Genomic DNA, 11342 nt, shown 5'->3' on the forward strand with positions numbered 1-11342 from the left:
GTCCCTTGAAATCGAGGAAGACTTGCTTCCACTCAAAGTGTACAGTCCAATGTGGGAATTACAGTCTCTAACAGGTGGGGCAGATAGTAGTTGAAAGAAAGGGTGGATGGGGAGCCTGGTTTGCCGCACGCTCCTTCCGCTATCTGCGCTTGGTTTCTGCATGCTCTCGGCAACGAGACTCGAGGTGCTCAGCGCCCTCCCGGATGCTCTTCCTCTACTTCCCCAGGGATTCCCAGGTGCCGGTGGGGATGTTGCACTTTATCAAGGAGACTTTGAGGGTGTCCTTGAAGCATTTCCTCTGACCACTATTTGATCACCACTCAATCTTCTAAACTCAAGTGGATACAAGCCAAGTTTATGCAAACTGTCCTCATAAATTAACTCTTAAAACTTTAGTATCATTCTGGTAAATCTGCACTATACCTCCTCCAAGGCGAATATATCCTTCCTGATGTGCAGTGCCCAGAATTCAATGCAGTACTCCAGATGGGTTACCACTGAAGTATCACTTCCTCCCCATTGAATTGCAACCCTCAAGATAAAGTCCAACATTCCATTGGCCATTTTGATTACTTGTTATGCCCGTGCACTAGGTTTACGGGATTTATTTGCCCTGCGCAGCTCTTTGCTCATGCACAATTCCTAATTTCTCACCATTAAGAAAAGATTCTGATTTGTCTTACTTTGATCCAGAGTGAATGATCTCAAATTTCCTCACATTTTGAACTCCATTTGTCACAGTTTTGCCCATTTACTATACTGGCTATGTCCCTTTGTAACTTTCGGCTCCCATCTGCACCATTTACTGTCCCTCCTAACTTAGTGTCATTTGCAAATGTTCTAATTATCCCTACTCTCTGTCTCCGACCTCCCAACCAATTTCCAACCCATGTCACAAGGTTCCAATTCCATGCGCGTTCATTTTTACTAATAATCTCATGTGGAACCTTATCAAATATCTTCTGCAAGTACATATCGATAACATCCATAGGCACACCCTTATCCACCATGTTAGTGACCGCCACGAAAAATTCAGCTAGATTAATTAGACATGACCTACCCTTTACAAATCCATGCTGGCCTTCTCCTTCATCAGTTCATATTTGTTCAAGTGCTCAGTCACAGAACCAGATTCCAGAAACACCCTCCCCCCACCCCCCCCCCACCGACTGCCAGAACTGATGTTAGACTTACTTGGCTTCTCTCTCACGTCCTCCTTAAATAATGGAGCGACATTTGCAATTTTTCAATACAACGGCACAGTTCCCGAATCAAGAGAGCTTTGGAAAATTATAATGAATGCATCTTCGGCTGCCTGAGGAAAAGAGTGTTCGAAGACCAGGCCCTCAAATCTATCACCAAGCTCATGGTCTACAGGGCTGTAGTAATACTCACCCTCCTGTATGGATCAGAGGCATGGACGATGTACAGAAGACACCTCAAGTCGCTGGAGATATATAACCAACGATATCTCCGCAAGATCCTGCAAATCCCCTGGGAGGACAGGCGCACCAACATCAGCGTCCTCGTCCAGGCTAACATCCGCAGCATTGAAGCACTGACCACACTCGATCAGCTTCGCTGGGCAGGCCACATAGTTCGCATGCCAGACACGAGACTCCCGAAGCAAATGCTCGATGCGGAGCTCTTTCACGGCAAACGAGCCAAAGGTGGGCAGCAGAAACACTACAAGGACAGTATCAAAGCCTCCCTGATAAAGTGCGACATCCCCACTGACACCTGGGAGTCCCTGGCCGAAGACCGCCCTAAGTGGAGAAAGTGCATCCGGGAGGGTGCTGAGCTCTTCGAATCTCAACGCCGAGAGCATGCAGAAATCAAGCGCAGACAGCGGAAGGAACGTGTAGCAAACCAGTCCCACCCATCCCTTCCCTCGACTAATGTCTGTCCCATCTGTGACAGAGTCTGTGGCTCTCGTATTGGACTGTTCAGCCACCAAAGAACTCACTTCAGGAGTGGAAGCAAGTGTTCCTCGCTTCCGAGGGACTGCCTATGATGATGTTTTTATATGCTGAGGTTGAAACCATCAGGCCTTGTAGAATTGTCTACCCATAATCTCATTAGTGTCTCCATTACCATTTTTTAAACTTACAGTAAATCCAATAAATTCCTCCCATTGACTTACTTTCAATGCCCTTGGTATTTTATCGCAATCTACTACCGTGAAGGTGGATACAAAGTTCTCATTTAACAAGTCTGCCGTTTCTTTATTTTCCATTACAACAGCACTTGTCTTTGATGGGATCGCATTTCCTTCACCACTCAATATTTTTATAAAAACTTTTACTGTTAGCTTTGATATCCCTTGCAAGTTTTTTTTATATTCCTTTTTGCATCTGAATACTTTCTTGTATACCTTTGTTGCATTTTATAGCTCTCCCAATCATCTAACATTCGCGCCACACAAGTGCCAGGCAATGACCATCTCCAAGTGAAAGTCTAACCACCTCCCCTTGATATTCAACAGCATCACCATCGCCATATCTCCCACTATCAATAACCTGGGGGTCACTATTGACCAGCAACTTAATTGGACCAGCCACATAAATACTGTGGCAACAAGAGCGGGTCAGTGGCTGGGTATTCTGCGGCGAGTGTCTCACCCCCTGACTCCCCAAAACCTTTCCACCATCTACAAGGCACAAGGCACTTGCCTGGACGAGGGCAGCTCCAATAACACAAGCTCAACACCATTCAGAACAATGCAGCCCGTTTGATAGGCACCCCATTCACCACCTTCAACATTTACTTCCTCCATCACCGGCGCACCGTGGCTGCAGTGTGTACCATCTATAAGATGCACTGCAGCAACTCCCAAACCTGTGACCTCCACCACCTAGACGGACAAGGGCAGCAGGCACATGGGAACACCAGCACCTGCAAGTTCCCCTCCAAGTTACACACCATCCTGACTTGGAAAATTATTGCCGTTCCTTCATCGCTGAGTCAAAATCCTAGAAATGCCTCCCTAACAGCACCGTGGGAGTACTTTCACCACACAGAGGGCAGCAGCTCATCACCACCTTCACAAGGGCAGTTAGGGATGAGCAATAAATGCCGCCCTTACCAGCGACGCCCACATGGCAGAACGAATAAAAAAAAGTCTGCTTGATTTAGTACTTGGCTTTTTAATGGGAATTGACATCCATTCCATCTTTGCTCTTCCATCTACATTGGTGATGAAGAGGTGCACTCTACTCCTGACTCAGGCAAAAACATTTGTACCCATGAAATGGACTGAGGCTGTTTGAGCTAATTTCACATTGGATCTAACTGGCAGGGAGAGCAAATTTTCAACCATCAGTCTGGAATGACTTCAAAGGCTTGGTGAATGTTGTTATGCTTCTCAATCCCTCTGACATGACATTATAAACAAATCTCTGACATTATACGCCAGAAAATAAACTCTTCCTGCATTTTTATATTTCTCCAGTTCCTACTGTTAACCACTTTCTTGTTCATCATGAAAAAATACACCAGTATGGCTTGTATGAAATTAATATCCTACATTACAACACTTCAAAAAAGTACTTTATTGACTGTAAAGCACTTTGGCACATCCTGAGGTCATGAATGGCACTATAGAAATGCAAATCCTTTCTTTTTTATATATTAGTGTCCATTTCCCAGTTCTAGTCCTGTAAAGGTCTTACTATCAAACCATCACTCAGCATTTTCTCTCAAACTCAGCTAGCTACTTGGCCTCTTTCAACTGAATGTATTTATCAATTATTTCACATAATACAGCCAGACATCATTCCAACTCACCCACATCTGAACTGGTCCTTTAACTCTACAAGTCCAGATTTTATCTTTGAACCTTTACTTTGGTAGTTGAATGAGCGTCAGGTACCTTGCAATCTCCTGTGAATGGTCATTATTCAGTGTGAGCTTTGAGAGCAAGGGCAGCTTTATTCAACAACAACTTGTATTTATAAAGTGCCTTTACTGTGGTAAAATGTCCCAAGGCGCTTCACAGGAATATTATAAGACAAAAATTTGACACCGAGCCACACAAGAAGAAATTAAGGTAGGTGATCAAAAGCTTGGTCAAAGAAGGTAGGTTTTAAGGAACGTCTTAAAAGAGGAAAGAGAGTTAGAGAGGCGGAGAGGTCTAGGCAGGGAACTCCAGAACTTAGGGCCTTGGCAACAGAATACACGACCACCAATAGTTGAGCGATTATAATCAGGGATGCTTAAGAGGGCAGAATTAGAGGGGCGCAGATATCTCGGGGAGCTGGAGGAGATTACAGAGATAGGGTGGGTTGAGGCCCTGAATGGACTTGAAAACAAGGATAAGAATTTCGAAATCAAGGCATGGCTTAACTGGGAGCCAATGTAGGTCAACAACCACAGGGGTGATGGGTGAACAGGACACAGGCAGCTGAGTTTTGGATGACCTCAAGTTTACGTAGCGTCGAACGTGGGAGGCCAGCCAAGAATGCGTTGGAATAGTCAAGTCTAGAGGTAACAAAGGCATGGATGAGGGTTTCAGTAGCAGATGAGCTGAGGCAGGGGCAGAAATGGACAATGTTACGGAGGTGGAAATAGGCAGTCTTAGTTATGCCATGGATGTGTGGTCAGAAGCTCATTTCCGGGTCAAATATGACACCAAGGTTGCGAACAGAGTGGTTTCAGCCTCAGACAGATGTTACGGAGAGGGATGGAGTCAGTGGTTAGGGAACAGAGTTTGTGGCAAGAGTCTTCCCAATATTTAATTGCAGAAAACTTCTGCTCATCTAGTACTGGATGTTGGACAAGCATTCTGACAAATTAGAAGCATCGTCCCCACATCCAAGCCTGTCCTCATCCAGCATTGATGTTTGCACAATTTCAGCCGGAATCACGATCAGTAGTAACCCCACTAGATGCTTCCTTCTCTCAAACCTGGGCACTGAGGCCAATTATAATACTCATAATGCATCCCAGCTGAGGTCTTCTAGCTTAGAACTGACTTCTAATCAAAGCTGGGAGACCTTGCTGGGCTGCGTGGTTCAGTTACTCGCAGATAAATTGTCTGTGGAATTATATTCCAGCAAGAAGTTGGCGGCTTAAGGGAAATGGAAAAAATGACAAAAGAAAAAGCGGTTTGTGCAACTAGAAAGTGAAGCACATACTCCAATGAATTCAAACAAGGGAGCACTTGCTGAATACACCCTGCTGGCTACAATGGTTGGCAGATAAACCGTCTACATGGTGAGCCAAGCAAGGACCTCATCAACAGATAGACAAACCAGGCTAAGTCCACAATCAACCACAGCAAACAGATCTAAAGAAGGACTGCACCCAAAACATCAACTGGTCTGCTCTCTCCACAGATGTTGACTGACCCTGCTGTGTGGTTCCAACATTTTCTGTTCTTGCTTCAGACGTGCGCTTTACACTTTACTATCTCAGGGATGACCTCCCAGGAGGCCTCTTGCAAATACAGACACTTTTCCAGGCAGTCTCTGCAAATACAGACATAAGAACATAAGAAATAGGAGCAGGAGTAGGACATATGGCCCCTCGAGCCTGCTCTGCCATTCAATACGATCATGGCTGATCCGATCATGGATTCAGGTCCACCTCCCTGCTCGCTCCCCAAAACCTCTCATTCCCTTATCGCTTAAGAAACTGTCTATTTCTGTCTTAAATTTATTCAATGTCACAGCTTCCACAGCTCTCTGAGGCAGTGAGTTCCACAGATCCACAACCCTCAGAAGAAATTTCTCCTCATCTCAGTTTTAAATGGGCAGCCCCTTATTCTAAGATTTTGCCCTCTAGTTCTAGTCTCCCCTATCAGTGGAAACATCCTCTCTGCATCTACCTTGTCAAGCCCCCTCATAATCTTACACGTTTCGATAAGATCACCTCTCATTCTTTTGAATTCCAATGAGTAGAGGCCCAACCTACTCAACCTTTCCTCATAAGTCAACCCCTTCATCCCCGGGATCAACCTAGTGAACCTTCTCTGAACTGCTTCCAAAGCAAGTATATCCTTTCATAAATATGGAAACCAAAACTGCACACAGTATTCCAGGTGTGGTCTCACCAATACCCTGTACAACTGTAGCAAGATTTCACTGCTTTTATACTCCATCTCCTTTGCAATAAAGACCAAGATTCCTTTGGCCTTCCTGATCATTTGCTGTACCTGCATATTAACCTTGTGTGTTTCTTGCACAACTACCCCCAGGTTCCGCTGTACTGCAGCACTTTGCAATCTCTCTCCATTTAAATAATAACCTGCATTTTCCAACATTATACTCCATCTGCAAATTTTTGCCTACTCACTTAGCCTGTCTATGTCCTTCTGCAGATCCCTGCAAACATCATCCCTTATAAACCTTTACACATAACAACTTGCTCCCAAGAGTACCAGCTTAAGACAACAACGCCTTCTCAGGGAACGGTGTGACACAACGGCACCCTCCCGGGGTACCTCCTGTAAACAACTCTCCCCAAGGGGGGAACCTCCTGCAAGCAATGACACCCTCGCTGGGGGGGGGGTCCCGCTGCAAACGACACCTTCTCCGGGGACCCCCTGCAAACAACGACACATCCCCCGGGGGGGGTGGGGGGTGGGAAACGATGACGACGAACCCCTGCAAACAACCCTCTCCATATGGGCGGGGGGGGGGGAATGACCCCCTACAAAGGACCCCCTCCCCAGGGGGGCTGGAACCCCCTGCAAACGACCCCTTCCTCGAGGGCAGGGGGGAACGACCCCCTACAAATGATCCCCTCCCCGAGGGCAGGGGGGAGAACGACCCCCTCCCCAGGGGGGGCGGCAGGGAGAACGACCCCCTCCCCAGGGGCCGGGGGGGTACGACCCCCTCCCCAGGGGCCGGGGGGAACGACCCCCTCCCCAGGGGCCGGGGGGGTACAACCCCCTCCCCAGGGGCCGGGGGGGAACGATCCCCTCCCCAGGGGCCGGGGGGGAACGACCCCCTCCCCAGGGGCCGGGGGGGAACGACCCCCTCCCCTGGGGGAATGGAACCCCTTGCAAACACCCTCCCTGGGGTTGGGGGCCGGGGGGGGACACCCCCTGCAAACAACGACACCCTTCAAGACTGCAGCCCGAGGTTGTGAGGGCGGGAGTGCAGCTGCACGGAAGAAGCCCCAGAGTTGCATTGTGCTGGTGGTTGGGCTGCAGCAGAGCGGGCGGGCTGGCGCCGGCACTATCCCGGGCGGTGTGCGCTCAGACGGGGACGGGGGGGGGGGCGGCGGAGGGAATGATGACCTCGGGGGGCTGCCCTTCACCCTGGGCCGGGGAGAGGCCCCGGCTTCACTTACGCTGTCCAGCCGCTTGGCCTGGGGGTAATTGTGAGCCATTGTCACCAACCGTCAGTCTGGACCCGGCACTCTGACACGCCAGCCACTACACGCCACCGGAAGTGCGTCATCGCGTTCCCGGACGTACCCACATACGTTACCGGAAGTGCCGCAAATGAATGCCGCCACCCTGCCAGAAGTGTGAGTCACGTGGCGTTGGCCTTGGTATCTCCTGAGAGAAGAGAAAGCTTCCAATCAGACAAGGCTATTCCTCCTCTCCCTCCCGCCCTTACTGTGGGTTCTTCTCAGAAAATCCTACAAGGTTTTTCCCCCTCCCAGAAGATCAGTCGTGAGCAAATCTCCCAGAAGATCCATGCGACTTTGACATCTTGTCAGAGGTGCCCAAACCTTTTGCTGCAGGCTCTTCAGAAACAACTTGCATTTACGTAGCTTCTTTCACATCCATGGCGCGTCTCACGCCCAATGAACTGCTTTTCAAACGTAGTAACTGCCAGACACGCAGCCAACAATTTGTGCACAGCGAGGTCCCGCAAACAGTCGTGAGATAAGTGACCTGGCCAGAGCCCAAGTAGAAATCTGCAGCTCTTCAAATAGTACCATGTGACTTTTCACATCGACCAAAACAGGGTTTAATGTCTCTGGAAGATGGCCCCTCTGACAGTGCTGCACTCCCTCAATGCTGCACTGAAGTGTCAGCCTGGAATAGATAGACGTTTCTGCGGCCGGAACCGAGACTCCAGGATGGTATGTTGCCTCCCTGGTGCAAGGGTCAAGGATGACTCGGAGCGGCTGCAGGAATTTTGAAGTGGGAGGGTAAACAGCAAGTTGTTGTGGTGCATATAGGTACCAACGATGTAGGTAGAAAATGGGATGAGGTCCTACAAGACGAATTTAGGGAGCTAGGAGCTAAATTAAAAAGTAGGACCTCAAAAGTAGTAATCTCAGATTGCTACCAGTGCCACGTGCTAGTCAGAATAGGAATCGCAGGATAGCTCAGATGAATATGTGGCTTGGGGAGTGGTGCAGAAGGGAGGGATTCACATTCCGAGGACATTGGAACCGGTTCTGGGGGAGGTGGGACCAGTACAAACCGGACGGTCTGCACCTGGGCAGGACCGGAACCAATGTCCTGGGGGAATGTTTACTAGTGCTGTGGGCAGGGGTTAAACTAATATGGTAGGGAGATGGGAACCTATGCAGGGAGACAGAGGGAAGTAGAATAGGGGCCGAAGCAAAAGATAGAAAGAAGAAAAGTAAAAGTGGAAGGCAGAGAAACCCAAGGCAAAAAGCAAAAAGGGCCACATTACAGCACAATTCTAAATGGTGTTAAAAAGACAAGCCTGAAGGCTCTGTGCCTCAATGCGAGGAGTATTCGGAATAAGGTGGACGAATTAACTGCGCAAATAGCAGTTAATGGATATGATGTAATTGGCATCACGGAGACATGGCTCCAAAGTGACCAAGGCTGGGAACTCAACATCCAGGGGTATTCAACATTTAGGAAGGATAGACAGAAAGAAAAAGGAGGTGGAGTAGCGTTGCTGGTTAAAGAGGAAATTAACGCAATAGTAAGGAAGGACATTAGCTTGGATGATGTGGAATCTGTATGGGTGGAGCTACGGAATACGAAAGGGCAGAAAACGCTAGTGTGAGTTGTGTACAGACCACCAAACAGTAGTAGTGAGGTTGGGGACAGCAACAAACAAGAAATTAGGGATGCGTGCAATAAAGGTACAGCAGTTATCATGGGCGACTTTAGTCTACATATTGACTGGGCTAACCAAACTGATAGCAATGCAGAGGAGGAGGATTTCCTGGAGTGTATTAGAAATGGTTTTCTAGACCAATATGTCGAGGAACCAACTAGAGGGCTGGCCATCCTAGACTGGGTGATGTGTAATGAAAAAGGACTAATTAACAATCTTGTTGTGCGAGGCCCCTTGGGGAAGAGTGACCATAATATGGTAGAATAAGATGGAGAGGGACACAGTTAATTCAGAGACTAGGGTCCTGAACTTAAGGAAAGGTAACTTTGAAGGTATGAGACGTGAATTGGCTAGAATAGACTGGCGAGTGATACTTAAAGGGTTGACGGTGGATAGGCAATGGCAAACATTTAAAGATCACATGGATGAACTTCAACAATTGTACATCCCTGTCTGGAGTAAAAATAAAACGGGGAAGGTGGCTCAACAGTGGCTAACAAGGGAAATTAAGGATAGTGATAAAACCAAGGAAGAGACATATTATTGGCCAGAAAAAGTAGCAAACCTGAGGACTGGGAGAATTTTGTAATACAGCAGAGGAGGACAAAGGGTTTAATTAGGAGGGGCAAAATAGAGTATGAAAGGAAGCTTGCTGGGAACAAAAAACTGACTGCAAAAGCTTCTATAGATATGTGAAGAGAAAAAGATTAGTGAAAATAAATGTAGGTCCCTTGTAGTCAGATTCAGGTAAATTAACAATGGGGAACAAAAAAATAGTGGACCAGTTAAACAAATTCTTTGGTTCCGTTTTTACAGAAGGAAGACGCAAATAACCTTCCAGAAATACTAGGGGATCGAGGGTCTAGTGAGAAGGAGGAACTGAAGGATATCCTTATAAAGCAGGAAATTGTGTTAGGGAAATTGATGGGATTGAAGGCTGATAAATCCCCAGGGCCTGATAGTCTGCATCCCAGAGTACTTAAGGAAGTGGCCCTAGAAATAGTGGATGCATTGGTGATCATTTTCCAACAGTCTATCGACTCTGGATCAGTTTCTATGGACTGGAGGGAAGCTAATGTAACACCACTTTTTAAAAAAGGAGGAAGAGAGAAAACGGGTAATTATAGACGGGTTAGCCTGACATCAGTAATGGGGAAAATGTTGGAATCAATTATTAAAGATGAAATAGCAGTGCATTTGGAAAGCAGTGACAGGATCAGTCCAAGTCAGCATGGATTTGTGAAAGGGAAATCATGCTTGACAAATCTTCTGGAATTTTTTGAGGATGTAACAAGTAGAGTGGACAAGGGAGAACCAGTGGATGTGGTGTATTTGGACTTTCAAAAGGCTTTTGACAAGGTCCCACACAAGAGATTGGTGTGCAAAATCAAAGCATATGGTATTGGGGATAATGTACTGATGTGGATAGAGAACTGGTTGACAGACAGGAAGCAGGGCATCGGATAAACGGGTCCTTTTCAGAATGGCAGGCAGTGACTAGTGGGGTGCCGCAGAGCTCAGTGCTGGGACCCCAGCTCTTTACAATATACATCAATGATTTAGATGAAGGAATTGAGTGTAATATCTCCAAGTTTGCAGATGACACTAAACTGGATGGCGTTGTGAGCTGCGAGGAGGACGCTAAGAGGCTGCCGGGTGACTTGGACAGGTGAGGTGAGTGGGCAAATGCATGGCAAGTGCAGTATAATGTGGATAAATGTGAGATTATCCACTTTGGGGGCAAAAACACGAAGGCAGAATATTATCTGAATGGTGGCAGATTAGGAAATGGAGAGGTGCAACGAGACCTGGGTGTCATGGTAAATCAGTCATTGAAAGTTGGCATGCAGGTACAGCAGGCGGTGAAGAAGGCAAATGGTATGTTGGCCTTCATAGCTCGAGGATTTGAGTATAGGAGCAGGGAGGTCTTACTGCAGTTGTACAGGGTCTTGGTGAGGCCTCACCTGGAATATTGTGTTCAGTTTTAAACATAAGAACATAAGAATTAGGAACAGGAATTGGCCACCTAGCCCCTCGAGCTTGCTCCGCCATTCAATAAGATCATGGCTGATCTGGCCGTGGACTCAGCTCCACTTACCCGCCCTCTCCCCGTAACCCTTAATTCCCTTATTGGTTAAAAAGTTTTGGTCTCCTAATCTGAGGAAGGACGTTCTTGCTATTGCGAGAGTGCAGCGAAGCTTCACCAGACTGATTCCCGGGATGGCGGGACTGATACATGAGGAGAGACTGGATCAACTGGGCCTTTATACACTGGAGTTTAGATGGATGAGATGGGATCTCATAGAAACATATAAGATTCTGACGGGACTGGACAGGTTG

General features: G+C 47.4%; 1 protein-coding gene across 3 annotated transcripts in view; it reads right to left on the bottom strand.

Annotated features, from left to right (window-relative positions):
• The window catches only part of LOC139266917 (prolyl endopeptidase-like), a 166713-nt gene extending 159329 nt beyond the window's left edge, over positions 1-7384 (bottom strand). For 2 of the 3 annotated variants that reach the window (XR_011593804.1, XM_070884543.1), the window contains exon 1: positions 7297-7384. Coding sequence is in view for 2 of the 3 variants with exons in the window: in XM_070884543.1 (XP_070740644.1) it covers positions 7297-7335 (39 nt within the window). In the remaining variant the exon portion in view is untranslated. Of the gene's footprint in view, positions 1-5348; positions 5469-7296 lie in introns of all 3 variants that reach the window. The other variant, XM_070884544.1, reaches the window with a different exon arrangement.
• Positions 7385-11342: the final 3958 nt, after the last annotated feature.

Source organism: Pristiophorus japonicus, chromosome 7 (genome assembly GCF_044704955.1).
Source record: "Pristiophorus japonicus isolate sPriJap1 chromosome 7, sPriJap1.hap1, whole genome shotgun sequence".
NCBI classification, from domain to species: domain Eukaryota; kingdom Metazoa; phylum Chordata; class Chondrichthyes; family Pristiophoridae; genus Pristiophorus; species Pristiophorus japonicus.